Source organism: Pelodiscus sinensis, unplaced genomic scaffold, assembly GCF_049634645.1.
Source record: "Pelodiscus sinensis isolate JC-2024 unplaced genomic scaffold, ASM4963464v1 ctg60, whole genome shotgun sequence".
Classification (NCBI taxonomy): domain Eukaryota; kingdom Metazoa; phylum Chordata; order Testudines; family Trionychidae; genus Pelodiscus; species Pelodiscus sinensis.
The window spans coordinates 451,193-470,201 of NW_027466001.1; the positions used below are offsets into that span (position 1 = coordinate 451,193).

At 45.2% G+C, this 19,009-nt stretch overlaps 1 protein-coding gene across 3 annotated transcripts in view; it reads right to left on the minus strand.

Annotated features, from left to right (window-relative positions):
- Positions 1-19,009, minus strand: part of TAF1 (TATA-box binding protein associated factor 1) — a 135,070-nt gene that overhangs the window by 84,012 nt on the left and 32,049 nt on the right. For all 3 annotated transcript variants that reach the window (XM_075917993.1, XM_075917992.1, XM_075917994.1), the window contains exons 9-16: positions 13,100-13,216; positions 12,048-12,215; positions 9,717-9,844; positions 9,524-9,631; positions 8,508-8,681; positions 8,226-8,399; positions 4,530-4,634; positions 3,187-3,387 (exon numbers count right to left, since the gene is read on the minus strand). In XM_075917993.1, coding sequence (XP_075774108.1) covers positions 3,187-3,387; positions 4,530-4,634; positions 8,226-8,399; positions 8,508-8,681; positions 9,524-9,631; positions 9,717-9,844; positions 12,048-12,215; positions 13,100-13,216 — 1,175 coding nt within the window. The remainder of the gene's footprint in view (positions 1-3,186; positions 3,388-4,529; positions 4,635-8,225; positions 8,400-8,507; positions 8,682-9,523; positions 9,632-9,716; positions 9,845-12,047; positions 12,216-13,099; positions 13,217-19,009) is intronic.

Genomic DNA, 19,009 nt, shown 5'->3' on the forward strand with positions numbered 1-19,009 from the left:
TCCACATGAAAGTTCTCTGGCAGAAGCACTTTAAATTTTCACATGGCACTGACATTGCATCAACTGATGACTGGTTGCTGGTTTGCTATCCTCAGCTGCAAACCTCCAACTGCATATACCTTCTTGCCAAAGACACCCAAGCATTTGGCCTCTTTAGCTCTGGGCACTGGTGCTTGATGACCTTGCTGCTCCTGCTTGCTGACCCATCAAGACCATCGGGGGGGGGCGGGGGAGGTTGAATAGAGGTACTTGTAGCCCTTCCTCAACTACCCTTGCTGTCAGAGGGACAGAGGCCAGAGCCTGCCAAATTGAGAGGTTATTTTTCTCTACTGTTTTAAAGAGGAGAAAGGAAACCCTCAATGGCCTCTCTGGAGGCAGGGTATCAACCATGGGGTCTTTATCTTCTCTACCTCCTCCACTTGGACACCCATATGTTGCAGGCCATTCAGTGGAGCAGGTCCTGGTGGGCCCTGTCGTCAATAAAGAGGCCCTGAAGTAGAGGCTCTTGCCATCGCCTCATCCAGAGATGACAAGAAAGCCACAAGAGGGACGGGATTTTCCTGCTCATCAGTTGAGTTTGCATCCCCTTGATGGCCATTCAGTGAGCTGTGATCAGGAGGGCCTTGGGGCTGAGGAGATTGCTGAGGTGCCTTGCCAACCGTTGAGTCCCCTGCACTACAGTAGGGAGCTTCGACAGCGAGGCTTCTGGAGGGTGATGATGAGAGCTGGAGACTTGCTGACCTTGAGACCACAGAGGAGGCACCTTGGGTCTGGCTATCTGCCCAGGGGTTCCAAAAAGGCCACTGAGGTTGTGGGAGCCATTGAGTTTGCCACACCCTGTGGTGTCATCCTCTGTGTTTGTAGGTGCACCTGATCCCCATAGAGTAGATGGGCTCCCTTTCGGACAACGACTATGCCAAAGGAGAAGACTACAGTGGCATCAATGAGCCCTGCACAAGAGGACCAGGGCAGTGCTCAGAGGGGCAGGGCAAAGACCTACATCTGCTGCCCATCCTAGAACGGTACCCTACTCTGGGTGCCAGAGCTACCAGTGAACAGTGCCATGCCTCCAACCCAGATAAGGAATGGTGCCAGGGCCTTGTGGATGACGAGGACAGGGCATTGCGTTTTGGCATCAGATAGCGGTGAGCGCTGGCACTGAGGCCCGACGAAAGTCTCTCCCTGGTGCTGCAGTGGGGTAAGACTCTTGCTGGGGAGCTGAGAAGCGATAAGCCTCCTGTGTCTCCACCACACATGCTTATGGCTCTACCCATACTAGGGACCGGTGCTAGGGCTCCAGCGAGGCAGATCAGTGTGGTGCCTGGTGCCAATCCAGAAAAGGAGACCATATCATCATCATCACAGGCTTTCCTCGTGAAGCGAGTTGTCTCTGTAGTGACAAAGGTTTCGATACCTCGAACCTCCACTGAGATGATGTAAGCTCAATAAGGTCTTTGGAAGCCTCAAAAGGTATTGGGCATCGAAGGCTCAACCAGGTCCACCACTTCATGGATGGTGGGGGAGCCATGCAGTGCCAGACTCGACAGGGCCTGGGTTATGGGAGTCAGTGATATCGCTTCCCTCTGTTTCAAGGGTCTACGACCTGAAGGGGGCTCAACAGCTCTAAGAGGGGAATGCCCTTTGTCACCCCTCTTGTGCCTCGAAGAGTGGAGAGGTCAAACAGTGCCACAGCTGAGTTTCCTGCTGCAGTACTAGGGATTTGCAGTGCCAGGGCTTCTGGGTAGAGTCCTTAGCCCGCACCATATCACACACTGATGCCAGAGCAGTACACAACGAAGAGCTCAGGTCCAGACAATCATTAAATGCCTCACGCAAAAGTCTCTTTGCTACATTCTTCTCAGCTTGAATGACTTGTAAATTCTGCAAAGATCAGACAAGGGAGGCAGGAGTGGTGAGGGTAAATGTTAGGCATAGGCTTACGACAGGAACCGCAAGCCTTAAACCACCGGGCTGGTGCCCCATAGCATGCAGCCCAAGGCAGGCAGTAGTAAAACTAACTACCATACATGCAAAGCACACCCCTAATTGGAACAGATGTAAACAAGCACTTGAAGAACCTGCTGGACATCAGGACCTACACAGCCCTCCAGAGTGTCACAGAACACCATGGCTCATCCCCACTTAGCCATGCAGCACAGGGGGTGTCAAGTGCAGCACCGCCAGGTAGATTCCCTTGGTTCTGTGATATCAAATGCAGCCAGAGAGGCAGCTGCTGGGGGGTGGCTGCCAACAGACTTAGCATGCCAAACCAGCACTGGTGAAGCCACGCTGAGGCTATGAAGTGGACAGTAGCTCTGTCTTGCTTCACCTTTAGCAGGCCCTTGTGGATAATGGTACTAGTGGGAAGGCATACATCAACATTCCCAACCACAGACTTAGGAAAGTGTCTGGTAGGGAGTCTTTGTCCTTTCTCTGCAGAGAACAGAACACATGGCACTTCCTATTGCGCCGGGACACGAACAGGTCAACTTGGGGATTCTGCTCTGCACCCACTCATTTTTCCCTGTGGGTGTTATAGTCCCAGAGCACCACTGAGTTGGCTGTTCCAACCACTGTCACTGACAGCAAGAAGGAAATGAGAAGGGGCCAGGTCAACAGGGGGTATATATTCGGTGCCATGAAAGCACCATTCCAGGGGGTTTCACTGCTGATCCAATGGGAGCTGCTAAGACAAAACCTTTCCAACATGTGCGCGCACACACGCAATCAGAATCAATAGGAGCAATCACTCAAAGAAAAACTTCAACTTCTTGAGACTTGTTGATGCCACAGGTTCAGAAGGGGTCTGAGGCTAAGATTCCCCCTAAGCTGAACGGTCACTCACCTTCCTATTAAGCCTCATGCAGGGCCTTACGGCTACAATGGCAAGAGATCTCTCCACAAGCCCTGAAGCTGCTGGGGATGGCAGGATGCACCCCCTCCCCACTGGCCCAGCACAGACCTTACCCTCAGAGCCCATCAGGACCTACACAGCCCTCCAGAGTGCCACAGCCAACCCTACTGATGCTGCCACAGCAAATGTCTCCAACACGGGTGCATACATATCTACCACAAACTCAAAAGGAACCTCAGATCAGGACAGACCTTACAGGACTGAAGCAACCCGATATGCTCACTCCAGGGTCCTCTGTATGGAATCATCCCCACACTGTGTCTATCACATACCTGTAGAAAGTCCCTGATGTGAGTATTGGCCCGTTTGGAGTTGGGACCAGGAACTTCAAAGAGTGGGCACTCCTGTCCCACTACAAAGATATCGACCAGCTCGCGAATGTAACAGCCTTGTCGTGTCCGGATAATCAGGAAATCCGTTTCTGGCATCTTGTGCAAATAAATAGGGGCCCGAAAGAGGTTGTTTTCAAATGCCTAACAAGAAACAAACAAAAATTTGAAAGATAAATACTGATGGCTGAAGACTTTGAAATAAGAACGTAAGAGCCATAAGGGGTCAGACCAAAGGACCATCTAGCCCACTGTCCTGTCTTCCAACATTGGCTAATGCCAAGAGCCCCACAGAGACTCTTTTGCTCACTCCAACCTCATAACTGTCTGTCACATTCTCTGGTGCAATCCCATAGATGGAACAGCACCTGCCCTGAATTGATCACAGGGCCACTATCCTCTCTACAAGGTTTATTCTATCCACAAAGCCAGAAGAAACCACTGATTACATTATCTGGGGGGAGGAGAGTGAGACAGGCCTAACACAGGGTGTGGGGGGGTAAGAGACCAGAAGGAAAGGATGGGGGGAAATGTAAGTTGAATCTAATAAACTCTTAACTATTAAGGCATAGCCCATAACATTTCCCTCAGTGCCCACATTATGGATCCCTGTCTTCCACCACTCATCTATCTGCCTTGGCTTGCTCAGATTATACATCCTAGCATCCTGGCTGTCACCATCATCTCTTGAGACCCCAAAATGACTCCAAAAAGCATTATAACCAGACATGGCCAATGAGAGAAAGGGAATCAATTACATGACCATTTCCACCAGATTAGGCAAAATCTTGAATAGTGCGTAGAATGAGAGAGATATCCAGATGTCATCACCTCTCTTTGTGTCTCCTTTTCTTCTCAATTGTATTTTCTTTCACCTTCTGTTTAATAAGAGCCTAGCTTGGCCAACTGAGACTACATCTTTGCACAATACTATTGTAAGCCTGTGGCCAGTAACCAATCTGCAAGATCTCAAAGAGGCTAAAAAGATCTTGTGCATTAGCCATGTTTTTTCCAGCAGCAAGGCTGAAAGCTCAAGACAGCACCAAAGACAAAAGCTGTATCCCTCTTGCGTCTGTTTTAACTCCCGGCAAGCACAATCAAACCCTAACAGCAACAACTGTTCCAAACCATCTCAACTAATTTTTCTTTTCTTAAAAACAAACCCCACACAGCAATTACCACCTTTACTACCATCTAAAAACTGCTAAACAAGGGATTTTCCTTGCTTATGTTAACACTAACTCTGGGCCCATCTATTCCATCACAATTAATGCAGCTCCTCTCACCTGTAGTAACTGGCCAGGGTGCAGTGATCCAAGGAATGGAGATGTGTGACAGTAAACAGTCTCTCCATATTTACAATCTGGTGCACCGGGATCTTTGCCAGGTTTCTGCAAGAGGCAATACCACTCCAGTTAGCACTGAGCAACAAGCAGCGGGAAGCTGCAGCCAGATAAACCCAGCACATTATTGGGCAAAAGCACAGACCACACCAACTACTAAACTTAACTAATTTAATTTAAAGCTTTAATGAGACATTTTCAAGAAAAATCTATTACCACCTTGTTAATCATAAAGCACAAGTGAAATGGATAGAGCAGGATCAGGATAACAGAATGGTTGTCCACTCTTGCACTATACCTATACTGCTTCCTTCTTACGCAAAAGCTTATGTAAATGAAACGCAGATTAGCATAGTGCCGCACTTCATTTGCATAATTAATATGGGGCTGCTTTTGTGCAAGAAGCTTTTGCCCAAAAGGAGCTGTGCAGACGGCTCCTTTTTGCGCCAGAGGGTTTTTTTTTTTGCGCAAAAAGGAGCCATCTACACCGCTCCTTTTTGTGCAAAAGCAGCCCCTAATTAATTATGCAAATGAAGTACAGCAATATGCTAGTCCGCACTTCATTTGAATAAGCTTCTGCACAAGAAGGGTGCCATATAGACGTAGCCTTTGGGTGCAGGTAGCTTGTTTTTATTATTTTGATGCTGATCCAGTCTGGTGTTGGTCCACCACCTCCCTATCAAACATTCTTTATACCTTGTTTCATTACATTCTCAGATGCAAATCATTAAAACTAGTTTATTTATATAAATTAATTTTACTTATTTTTCTAAAACTAATTGGTATATGTCTTTAGCCTGCCACTGCTGTTTGACTGGTTTCATATTTGGTTTTTGAGACTTTTGTTGTTGTATAAATTTAAATTTTATTCATTTTTTTTTTCTGGTCTTGAGTTACTGATTGGCTATCCTGTTGTATTATTTGTCACTTGTTTGTTTTGCTAGAAAGACTTACAACTGGCTAATAAATCACAGGTTTCTCTGATTTGCTTTGCCCTGTACATAAAAATTCACTGTAGATAAGATAGAGCCTTACCCAGATGTTTTACAATATTTAAATTGTTTTACCTGTATTGAAACTTATGCCAACAAGACTGTTCCTAATTACAAAGAGGAGGGAGAAAACATTTTCTCCTTGATCTGAGGATAGGACAAGCAGCAATGGGATTGAATTGCAGCAAGGGAGGTTTAGGTTGGACATTAGGAAAAACTTCCTATCAGTGTGGATAAGCACTGGAATAAGTTGCCTAGGAGGGCTGTCTAGGAATCTGCATCATTGGAGATATTTAAGAACAGCTTAGACAAACATCTATCAGGGATAATCTAGATCAGAGTTCCTGAAAGTCTACCACTAAACACTTTCAGAAACACTTTAACAGGTAACCCCGGTTTGTTTATGTACCAGAGCTGCGGCCATGGAGCCTCACGGCTCCCATTGGCTTCATTTTGTCCTCTGCGGCCAACGGGAGCTGTGGAAAGCGGTGGCTCGGCCCATGCCACTTCCCGCAGCTCCCCATGGCTGCAAAGGATGAAACTGAGCCAATGGGAGCCGTGAGGCTCCATGGCTGCGACGCCAGTAAATAAACAAACCGGGGCGGCCAGTTAAAGTGTTTCTGAAAGCGTTTCCGAGGTACAATTTCAGAAACACTGATCTAGATGGTGCTTGGTCCTGCCAGGAGGGCAGAGGACTAGACTCAATGACCTCTCAAGGTCCCTTCCAGTTCTAGTATTCTAGGATTCTAGACTGGAAATAAGGTATACATTTTTGAAACTGGGGGTAATTACTGAAACAGTTTGCTCAGGTTGTGATAAATTCTCCCATCCTTGAGCATTTAAAATTAAGATTGACTATTCTTTTAAAAATTCTGCTCTAGGAATTATTTTAGTGCAGTTCTAGGGCCTGTTTTATATAGGCAGTCGGAACGATCACAATGGTCCCTTCTGCCCTTGGATTATATGAATAAGACACACAGAAAAAGCAGAAAAAAAATCTTTTTAACATTAAATATACCTTTTAACACTTTAATATGTATTTATTACAATTCAATATGTTGGTGTTTTAGTTCTCATCTGAGGCATTTGGTCTTTTGGACAAAGGTCTTGCTTTATTCTGAAGCGTGCAATAGGATTAGATTTAATATTTGCTAGGAGTTGTCTTGTTCGCCAATTTTTATGCATATATTTTAATTTAAAGCACATAAACAATACTACAATGTGTATTATTTGCACAAGCAATAATTCTTTAAAACTTGGGACCAATAACAGAATTTAAAACTATTTGTTTTACAAACTAATGGTTCATTTCATTTATTTCCCTGATTTTTTTTTTTTTTTTTAAACACACGTATAAAATGAACTGGGGCTTGCTGTAGAATTCATTTTAGTTGGAAATTAATTTTTGGAACAGGCACTGTAAACCTAAGGTGCAACCATCTAGCTCTAGCTCCAAAATTTGATGGACTTGTGTCTCCCTGCTGGATTAACAAATTTAGGTATGAGTGGCACCTACAGGGTATGTCTAGACTACTGAGTTTTACTAAATAAAGGAAAACTTCCTTTTGTTTCTTTGTTTAATCCTGCCGCCTATTATTTTCATTTGCTGACCCCTAGTTCTTATATTGCAAGAATAAGTAAATAACTTTTCCTTATTCACTTTTTCCATACCAGTCATGATTTTAATAGACCTCTATCATATCCCTCCTTAGTCTCAACTTTTCTAAAATGAAAAGTCCAAGTCTCTCTCTCCTCATCTGGGACCAGATCCAAACTCCTAATTATTTTTGTTGCTCTTTTCTGAACCTTTGCCAATGCCAATATATCTTTGAGATGAGGCGACCGCATCTGTATGCGGCATTCAAGATGTGGGCATACCATGGTTTCATATAGAGGCAATAAGATATTGTCTGTCTTATCCTCGATCCCTTTTTTTAAATGATTCCTAACGTTTCTTGCTTTTTTGACTGCCACTGCACATTAAGCGAATGTTTTCAGAGAACTATTGACAATGACTCCAAGATCTCTCTCGAGTAGTTATAGCTAAAGTATTCCCCGTCATATTGTATGCATATTTGGGATTATGTTTTCCAATGTGCATTACTTTACATTTATCAACATGAAACTTCATTTGTCATTTTGCTGCCCAATCACTTAGTTTGGTGAAATCTTTTTGAAGCATTTCACAGTCAACTATGGTCTTAACTATACTGAGCAGTTTGGTATCATCTGCAAATTTTGCAACCTCCCTGTTTACCCCCTTCTCTAGATCATTCATAAATAAGTTGAATAGGATTGGTCCCAGTACAGACCCTTAGGGGACTCCACTAGTTACCTCTCTCCACTTTGAAAACTGACCATTTATCCCTACCTTTATTCCCTGTCTTTTAACCAGTTGTTATCAATCCATGAAAGGACCTTCCCCCTTATCCCATTATAACTTACTTAAGAGCCTTTGGTGGGGGACCTTGTCAAAGGCTTTCTGAAAATCTAAGTATACTATACTAAGTATACTTTCTCCAGATCATTTATGAAGAGGTTGAATAGGATTGGTCCCAGTACGGACCCTTGGGGGATGCCAGTAGTTACTTCTAAAAATTCCCTGTTAGATGGTTTACAACAGTATACATTTCTTAACACCACTTACCCTTTTGTAGTAGTTCTTTATCTTTGTTGCCATGCCAACTTGCATCATTAAAGGGCCATTTTCCTCACTATATTCAGCAAGGATGAGGTCACCATCCTTACCAGTTAGGTCCTGTGGCGTGCGCATGAAGAACATCTCACCACCTCCTGAAGCCTGCCGCTCCTGCTCTCTCATCTGTGAATGCAGGAAGAGAGCATCAGGGAAACAGCATGTCAAAAGGATGTACCATGGCCCTAGACACTTTGGACAAATCTAGATATAAAAAGAGAAACACTGCTCTACCTTGGCTTTCTTCTTGATATGTTTCAGCAATGGCTGCACTGCATGGGGTCCTGGCTGGGACAAGGTCCCAAAGGAATATTTTTTCAGTGGAGGGCGATGAAATTGTCGGAGCTTCATAGGACCCATATGGGTGGGGAAGAAGGGCTGGCGAAGTTCCACTGCAGGGATAGAGTGCTGGGACCAAGAGAGAACAGACACAGGACAGCCATCATTACTGAACCAAGTCTACGATGACATGGAGACACTGCCCCACAAAAACGTGGCAGGGCTTTGAAATTTCTTCACTTCATTAGCAGTGAAAGTGACAAAGGACCCCTCCTCCCCCGCAGAAACATGCCCTCTCACAGAGATCATGTCCAAGCACGGCTCGATTTCTGTTGTGCACAAGACAGCGTTGCCCAGTGAACAGCTCAAAGAGCATCCAAATGGAAAAAGGGATCTTCAGTTGGAGAAAGGGAAAGCATCCCTATACCTATAACCAGGGAAGAAAGGCATGTAGATAGGAAACCTAGCTAGGATTTCACACAAGTATACTTCAAAACATCACAGCAAGGGAAGAAAAAAATCCCACTGCCTTGGTTTTTCCTCTGTTGACTCAGATTTATTAATGTGCAACCAACATTTGATAATCTCCTAGTTAAATAATACTGGCAACAGAAGTGCCACCTCAAGCTTCAACAGCCCAGGCATGCATAGAGATCCAGTAAGAGCAGTCCAGACAGGCTGAGTCACTAAACATAACCAGCATGGCACAATGATGGGAGACTCTTACTGCACACACAATTTGATAACCCCTGGATACCACCCTGGGATTTCATCCTACACGAGGCAATTAAATGAACAATGAGATTCTGAGAGGAGCAACAGCAGGGTAATGAACACACACGCACACGCACACACACACGCACACAACTATTTTGATGCCAGACAAGATCCAATTAAGTCCCAACAGATTTTTTTGCATGAGAATAAGGAAATCACTGCATCCACCCTACAGTCAGCCCCACTGTCCTTACCTGGATGATGTTTCCTCCAAAGGTTCCTCGAAGCCCCTGCTGTTTGGGATAGTAAAACTCATCATTGGAGAGATTCCAGGGATCCTTCACTTCTGGCTGAGACATGTTCTGATTTAACATCATAAAAACAAATAATCAAAAATCATTCCTCCTTGCCCATTTCTATCCCCAAAGATCTGAGACTCCCAGTGACCTGCTGTGGTTCTTCCTTGATGACACCTGTTTTTCCCAACAGGATTCGACTCTTCTTTAGAGACGATTCTTTTTTATTCTCCTTGGAAGGAGAGTTCAAAGTCCTCTCTTCCTTTTCATCGGGAATTTCTAGTAAACATAGAAGAGGTAGAATGTACTCAAGCACTGTTCCAGAAGATTTTCCACCATCGTCACAGCTTCTCTCTCACTCAGAAAAGATCTCTACAGTAATTCAAAACCTTTTATCAACTCACCACTTGCCAAAATACCAGAATGGCTCTACCAGTGTTCCCTCTAAAATTTTCCACCATGAGCAGAGTGAGTTGTGTCTTGTGCACCAATACTGAGGTCATGAGCACTTGTTCGGATATGTGCCACTGTGACACCCAAATTGTAAACCTCTCCCTTTTCCCCACAGCTGCCATGTCTCCCACCCTCTACTCACCTGGTGCCTGCTGCTGCCCCTCCACCCCTCACCCTCCCCATTGCTGTCCTGGCTCCTGTCCTTCTCACTCCCCTCAGCCCTTTCAGGACCTGACTTCATCCCCATCCTCTTTGACCCCTGCACCTACCCTTCCCCCTGCGCCCTCCCCTTCTCTAGCCCTCCTCCCCGCTCCCTTCTCCTAATACCTCCCTCTACCCACCTGTGCTGCCCATCCCTCCCCTCAACTCCCCTCCCTGTCTCTGCCTTTCTGCTTCACCCCACAATCCCCCTAACACCTGTACCTTCCCTTACCCCCTGTACCCTTGCCCTCTTCCTCCCTGGTGCCCACCCCCTCTCCACACTCTGCCCCAATTCTCCTCACACATGACTCGTTCCATCCCATGCCTTCCTTATGCCCACCCCTTCTCTCCTGGTACCGACTCTTCCCTTCTCTTCCTTCCTCTTGCCCCCATTGCTTGTTCCCCCCGCCTCCCAGCATCACCCTGTCCCCTCCCTTCTCCAACTGACACCTTCCCATTCCCTGCCACCCCACTCCTCCTGCCCTTTCCTCTCACTGCCTCTCCGTGGCCCCCTGGCATTTGTCTCTCCTCCTCTCTGCCCCTTGGCGCCTTCCCCTCTCCTCCTCTCCCCTCCCCTCAGCACAAGCCCCTTCCTCTCCTCACCCCCACCTTCCCTTTAGTTCTCCCCCTGCCCTTTCCCTTACCTTCTGCCTTTCTGACTCATGCACCTGCCAGCAGGGTAGCATGGCGGGCAGCTGCCCTGCGTGTCAGGGCCAGAGCCAGGGCCATGATGCTATTTTTAGTTATCCTGCCCCAGCCCGGGGCTGAGCCACATGACGGGCAGCTGCCCTATGTGCTGAGACTGGAACCTGACCATGATGCTATTTTTAGTACCACAGCCCAGTCTCCAGCTCTGGCAGCTGCCACTCAGGTTGTATAGTGGCTGGCTAGCTGCTCCTGGGGTAAGCAGTCACCTGTCACATGGCCCTGCCCCGGACCCCTCACCCCACTGCAGCCCCAAGGGCAGCCTGTGCCGCAAACCCTTCATTTATCCCTGGCCCCTGCCCAGAAGCCTGCACCCCCAGCCAGAGTCCTCAACCTTCCACACCCCAGCCTTCCAACCTGCCCTAAGCGCCCTCTCACTCCAAACCCTTCAGCCCCAACCCCGCCACCATCACCTCCTTATTAATTCAAATAATATTCACTCTGCACCTGGATGTAAAAAGTTAAAGGGAACACAGATAGAGACTGCAAGAAAAAAATGCAACTCCAACATGAAGCTTCCATCTGAGGAAGCATGCACCTCAAGCCAGGGACGCTGAAAAAGGTTATCGTGAGACCCTTCTCCCTTTTTTCCCCTAACAACTTGTTGCCTTCACATAAGCTAATGGCCTATTTGGAATGGAAGGCATTAGGACACAGATTCGTTTCTTTTGCTGTGTAATTCAGTTTGGTTTCCTATTCCTTGTCTATTAGTGCTTTGAACATAGAATTGGAAGTGCATATCCCAACTGGTTAGAGTGATGAATTGTGTCTTATTTTTAATGGAGCATTGATCATTTGCAAATAGATTTCAGAATTCTTTAAAACACAAGAAGGATAGGAGTGCTGGCCCAACCACTCAATTCTTGCCAGAGGGTAGCAAAAAATGGACAGCCATCCACCAAAGAGTCCCACCTACATACAATATCCCTGAAACACAACTAGTGTCCCACACTCCTACTTCCACTCCCCCCTCCAGAATAATATGCATTTAACTTTCTTCTTCAAGCCTAGTTTTTGTACTTTTGTAGGCAATACCTCCCTTCCAATAAGTGCCTGCATTCCCTGCTCTGCTAGCATCAGCTTAAGCAGAGATAGAGACAAAGGGCTAATGCCATGACCATACCTAGGATGATGTTTTCATCGTTTGGATCAAGAGTCAGGACTGGAGGGTCCAAGAACATTTCCATCGCCTGGTCATCCCAGATGATATTGTCTTCCCAGCGGCCATATACTAACTCCTCATTGTCAATCGGGAAAATGGAGAACCAGGGTTTATCTTCATCCAGGGCAGCTGCAAAGGTAGCAGGATGCAATCTTTGATGGTTAACATTCCACAAAGATTACAGCAGCAACTTCTCAATTCAAACCTTTTGTCCCATTTCAGTTCTACCCACTCTTTCCCTCCTTTCCAGGGCTCTTGGGTCTGTGCCACCAAAAGGCAAAACAATCATACAAACCTCATGCTGCAGAAAGAACAGAGCCTTTGCCCAAGCCTTCACCATTCTACAGCTGGGCAAAAGGTCTCTGAAGAACTACATATAGGCCCCGTAATATTTTGCCATTACACAGGCAGATCTTCAGATAACCAAAGTAACAGATCTCAGAGAGCTCACAAGCCTCTTGGTAGCTCTGATGACTTAAGGGCTACGTCTAGACTGCAGCACTTTTCCGGGATACCAGTGGTATCCCAGAAAAGCAATGCCGCATCCAAGGAACACATCTGCTTTTCCAAAAAAAAATTCAGGAAAGCAGATGTGTTTTTGTCATTTCTGTACATCTCATTTTACAAGGTAGAAGGGATGGTTCAAAAGCAGTTTTTTCCAAAATTTGGCACCATGTAGACACGCCAAATTTCAGAAAAGCCTCTTCTAACAGAAAAGTGGAAAAAGATACGTAAATTACAGTTCACAATTTGCGTATGTGTTTCCAACTTTTCTTTGTAGCGTAAACGTAGCCAAGGAAGCCCACGATACTTTCCTTTATGGGGGAGAAGAAACAACTCTAACAGGAACAGAGAAGGCCCTTTGAGGGGCTATGGAAGCCAACAATATCTCCTGCTGACCTGAAACTCACTGATCATAGAAGCATCCTCCCACCCCTTGTACTGAGCCTAAGTTTAAACAGAAATCTCTCTCCACATAGCCCACCATTCACAGACTAATGCTTGCTCATTACCTTGCTGCTCAAGAGGCTGTTTCTCTTTGCCCTTTGCGATGCCCAGAACCCCTGCTACACTGGGTTTCTGCACTAGTGGAATGGGTGGATTGAGCAAAGAGCCACTACGGTTCAGCCCTGCAGAGGAAAACAAGAGTAACATTAGCCGTTTTGTGATGACAGTTACACAAGAATTCAAATCCAGATGGAAAATGGTTTCCAGTCTCTGCCTTGGGGAAGCATCCTTGCCTCTCAAATCTTCACACACACACACACACACAAAAAAAAAAATCATATTCTAGCATCATGCTGGAGGCTCTGAAATACTGATGGAAATTAAACTCTGTATTTCTCCTACCAAGCCAAGCAGAATAGCATCAGTGAGGCAACAGGAGTCTTCTCCCCAATACCAGAGAGGACTTGACTTGGTCATTGCTGTGAACAGCTCAATAAGAAACATCTGTTCAGTGCTTAACAAGTGTTAAAAAGCAAAACTAGACTTTGATTGCATTACAAAGATGCTATTTATTTTATTTATTTATTTGAGAGCTATGCGTCTGTCCGTGAGTGTTTCTTCAAGAATTCCTCCTAAACCATAAAAGCTAGGACAACCAAATGTGGTATGAAGCTACCTCTTATCCAAACTTGAAGTAAAGTTTGGTTTGGTTGTGCCAGGAAAATCAGATGTGCTTGGAATGGGATTGTTTTCCATAGCACAGAAAGAAGAGGTATGACAAGAGAGAATTATACTGCAGAGACCATGGGGGCAGCAAGCACAGGGACCATCTATACTGCAGAGTGACCACAGAGAGGCAGCAGCACCAGGAAGACAGTGGCCAGCTGAGGCCACAGCTTTCCATGTTACCAGCTACAAGCCCAGGTAAGTGCCACTCCTTGCCCCTCCTCAGGAGCTTTCCCCCTCCCCGGAGAATGCAGCAATTTCCTCACCACTACAAGCAGACCGGGTGAACTCCCACCCCCTCCCAGGCTATGCCCTGCAACACTGCTCCTAATACATTCCAGAACAACGTACACTCTTTTTGCAACAATGTTACACTGTTAACTTGTATTTAGTTTGAGATTCACTAAAATCGCCAGATCCTTTTCTGCAAACTCCTTCCTCCGCAGTCTTTTCTACATTAAAGCTCTACAGCAGTACAAAATAGGAAGGATGGGCTTCACCTAAACCAAAATGGAACCAAACTGCTGGCACTTAACATTAAATAGATCGTACAGCAGTTTTTAAACTGAGGGCTGGGGAAAACCCACGGGTGCGGAGGAGCACATGGATGGGACAGACATCTCTTAGGGCAGGGTCTATTAATAGAGAGTCTCTAGGTTCTAAGGAGGAGGAGAGAATAGAAGTATGGGTCAGATCAGATGAAACAATCAAATGAAAGAGTCTAATGTCAGGAAATGGCAGAGATAAAAAGTGACATTTTTCAAGTGCTTATACACAAATGCTAGAAGTCTAAATAGCAAAATGGGTGAACGAGAGTGCCTAATTTTAGAGGGAGATACTGATATAACAGGCATCACGGAAACTTGCTGGAATGAGGACAATCAACAGGACAAAGTCATACCAGGGTACAAAATATATTGGAAGGAGAGAAAAAATTGTGCACGGGAGGGAGTAGCACTATATGTGAAAAAAAATGTAGAATCAAATGAAGTAAAAATTTTAAGTGAGCCAATATGTTCCATAGAATCTCTATGGATAGTAATTCCATGCTCCAATAATAAGAATATAGCAGTAGGGATATATTATTGACCACCTGATCAGGACACTGATAGTGACTATGAAATGCAGAGGGAGATTAGAGAGATTATAAAAATAAGCTCAATACTAGTGGGGGACTTCAACTATCCCCATATTGATTGGGTGCACGTCACCTCAGGACGGGATACAGAGATAAAATTTCTTGATACCTGAAATGACTGTTTTTTGGAGCAGCTGGTTCTGGAACCCACAAGGAGAGAGGCTATTCTTGATTTAGTCCTAAATGGAGCGCAGGATCTGGTTCAAGAGGTAAATATAACTGGACTGCTTGGAAATAGTGACCATAACATAATAAAATTTAACATCCCAGTGGTGGGAAAAAACACCTCAGCAGCCCAATACTATAACATTTAATTTCAGAAAAGGGAACTATGCAAAAATGAGGAAGTTAGTTAAACAGAAAGTAAAAGGTATAGTGACAAAAGTAAAACCTCTGAAAGCTGCTTGGAAACTTTTCAAAGAAACCATAATAGATGCCCAATTTAAATGTATACCCTCCAAATTAAAAAACACAGTAAAGGAACCAAAAAGAGCCAATGTGGCACTTTTTTAATCAGGTAAAAGCAGCAATGACAGATAAAAGAAGTGTAAGTCAGATACTAGTGAGGAAAATAGAAAGGAGCATGGACGCTATCAAATGAAGTATAAAAATATAATAAGAAAAGCCAAAAAGGAGTTTGAAGAACAGCTAGCCAAAAACTCAAAAAGTAACAGCAAAATGTTTGATAAGTACATCAGAAGCAGGAGTTCTTTGCTTCATCTTCACGGCTGAGGATATTGGGGAGATTCCCAAACCTAAGCCATTCTTTTTAGGTGACAAATCTGAGGAACTATCCCAGACTGAAGACAATTAGACTGTCACTAGAGGAGGTTTTGGAACAAATTGAAAAACTTAACAGTAACAAGTCACCAGGACCAGATGGCATCCACCCAAGAGTTCTGAAAACTCAAATGGGAAATTGTAGAACTGTTAACTGTGGTTTGTAACCTATCCTTTAAATCAGCTTCCGTACCTAATGACTGGATGATAGCTAACATGACGCCAATATTTAAAAAGGGCTCTAGAGGTGATTCTGGCAATTACAGACTGGTAAATCTAACAGTACCAGGCAAATTAGTTGAAACTATAGTAAAGAATAAAATTGTCAGATATGTGGATAAATATAATTTGTTGGGGGGGAAGTCAATATGATTTCTGTAAAGGGAAATCATGCCTTACTAATCTGCTAGAGTTTTTTGAAGGGGTCAACGAACACGTGGACAAGGGCGATCCAGTGGATATAGTATACTTGATTTCCAGAAAGCCTTTGACAAGGTCCCTCACCAAAGGCTCTTACATAAAGTAAGTTATCATGGGATAAGAGGGAAGGTCCTTTCATGGATTGATAACAGGTTAAAAGACAGGAAACAAAGGGTAGGAATAAATGGTCAGTTTTCCAAGTGGAGAGAGGTAAATTAGTGGGGTCCCCTAATAGCCTGTCCTGGAACCAATCCTATTCAATTTATTTATAAATGATCTAGAGAAAGGGGTAAACAGTGAAGTGGCAAAATTTGCAGATGATACCAAACTGCTCAAGAAGTTAAGACCAAAGCAGATTGTGAAGAGCTTCAAAAAGATCTCACCAAAGTGAGTGACTGGGCAACAAAATTGCAAATGAAATTTCATGTTCATAAATGTAAAGTAATGCACATTGGAAAAATTAATCCCAGCTATACATACAATATGATGGGGACTAATTTGGCTACAACTCCTCAAGAGAGATCTTAGATTCATGTGGATAATACTCTGAAAACATTCATGCAGTGTGCAGCGACAGTCAAAAAAGCAAACAGGATGTTAGGAATAATTAAAAAAGGGATAGAGAAGAAGACAGAGAATATCTTTTTGCCCTTATATAAAACCATAGTACGCTCACATCTTGAATACTGCATACAAATGTGGTTGCCTCATCTCAAAAAAGTTGCATTGGCACTGGAAAAGGTTCAGAAAAGGGCAACAAAAATGACTAGGGTTTGGACCAGGTCCCAGATGAAGAGAAATTAAAAAAACCAAAACTTATCTTTTCATCTTAGGAAAAAGAGACTACAGGGGAATGTGATAGAGGTCTATAAAATCATGACTGGTGTGGAAAAAGTGAATAAGGAAAAGTTATTTACTTATTCCTACAATATAAGAACTAGGAGTCTCCAAATGAAATTAATAGGCAGCAGATTTAAAACAAACAAAAGGAAGTTTTTCTTCACTCAGCGCACTGTGAACCTGTAGAACTCCTTGACAAAGATCATGGTGAAGGCTAGGACTTGAACAGGGTTCAAAAAAGAGATAGATTCATGGAGGTTAGGTCCATCAATGGCGATTAGCCAGGATGGGTAGGAATGACGTCCCTGGCCTCTGTTTCTCTGGCAGTACGTGACAGGGGAGGGATCACGTGAGGATTACCTGTTGTGTTCTCTCCCTCTGGGCCATCTGATATTGGGCACTGTCAGCAGACAGATACTGGGCTGGATGGACCCCGTATGGCCATTCGTATGTTCTTATCTAGCATCAGCCCAGCTGTATTGACGCAGCCTTTTAAGCTGAGACCTGCCCTAAGTAATTCTTAATTTGTTCTTTTCCTATTTGAACCTCAAATCACACTCAATTTACATGGATGTTCACTATAAATAGTCTGCTCATTGCTAAATCTTTTGGTGAACACCGATAGAAGAGGCATTTAGCACTTTCTACATTGCTGAGCGCTCTGCAATCATCTTTCACACCTCACTGAGTAATGTGCTTACTCTGTCCTTGGCCCTCCTCTTGCTTCCAATGCATTTGTAAGATACTTTCTTCTTACCCCATATGTCCCTACCTAGTTCAGTCATGTTTTGTGATGATCTTGGCCTAATTTTGTTTCTACACTCTTGTGTTTATAATCATATTTTGTAATCTGACCTAGTTTGGAGGTTTTTTACAATTCCTTTTTGAGTTCCAGGTTTTTGAAAATCTCCTAGGTAAACCAGAATGGTCCTGTAGTGAGTCAGTGTGGCCTCCCACTGACCTGGATGAGGAAACTCTCCCAAAGATCCCTTGGTGTGCGGTGCCAGAACAACCCAGCCCCACCCACAGGAAACTGAAAGGCAGGGCCAGAGGTATAAAAAGAGGATCTTCAAGCTCAGCTGGAGCCCAGCTGTTAAGCAGGCCTGAGGCTCTACCCCAGCCCCAGAGAAGAAAGACCCTGCCACACTGCCCTCAGAGGGAGAATTGAGTTGGGCCACCAGGGCTACTACTGGGCCCTGAGAACTGGCCCAGGATGCCCCAGCCGCTGCCTGGCTCTCATGACTTAGGGATGGGGGGCAAATCTGTAAAGGTTGGTACTTGGTCCTGCCGTGAGGGCAAGTGACTGGACTCTACCTCTCAAGGTCCGTTCCAGTTCTATGAGATAGGTATATCTCCATTTAAAAAAAAAAAGGGAGACTGGACAAAACTGCGAAGCCCGATGCCTGGGTCCATGGAATTACTCGGACCCCCAAGACTCTTACCAGGCCCAGAAGACTGGGCTGGAGCGCCAGGACCCTTGCCAGAGCCTATGAACACACTGCCAGCACCTCTGTCCCCACCTGACCCCGAGGAGCAGCAGCTGAGCCAGGTAGGCCCCAAAGGAGAACTGGGAAGTGGCCCAGGAACAGCTGACCGCGAGGCAGCTGAGGAGATAGAGGTCCGTTGGGCAGTGTATTGCAGCTTGGATCTCCGCTGACCCACAAAACCCAGTCAGCATGTTGGAGGCCAGATCCCCACCACCTCAGTGGCCGTGGCACTGCCGCTGTTAGGGCCCTGGCCTGAGACACAGTGGAGTGGGTGGGCCTGCATCCCCCCCTGCCACTCCTTCCCTGGGGTGGCAGGTTCCCTCTGTAGGGAAAGAAGCCCCTGCGCTTGTCAGCTCTCCGCCAGCAAGGAAACCCAACCCCTGGCTCGACCTGCAGAAAGCCGTGGGTTTAACTGTTCAGACTGCTTAGGGTTTGTTTATGGGTTGCTGGCCCGCCCTTACGCCAGGCCTGGCCTTCTAAACTGTGGCTCAGCCTGCAGTCAGGTCTGAGCCTTAACCTTGTGAAGTAACTGTTTGTTTGTTGCCCCACCTTGATCAAAACCCTGGGCTTATAAACCGCTGCTC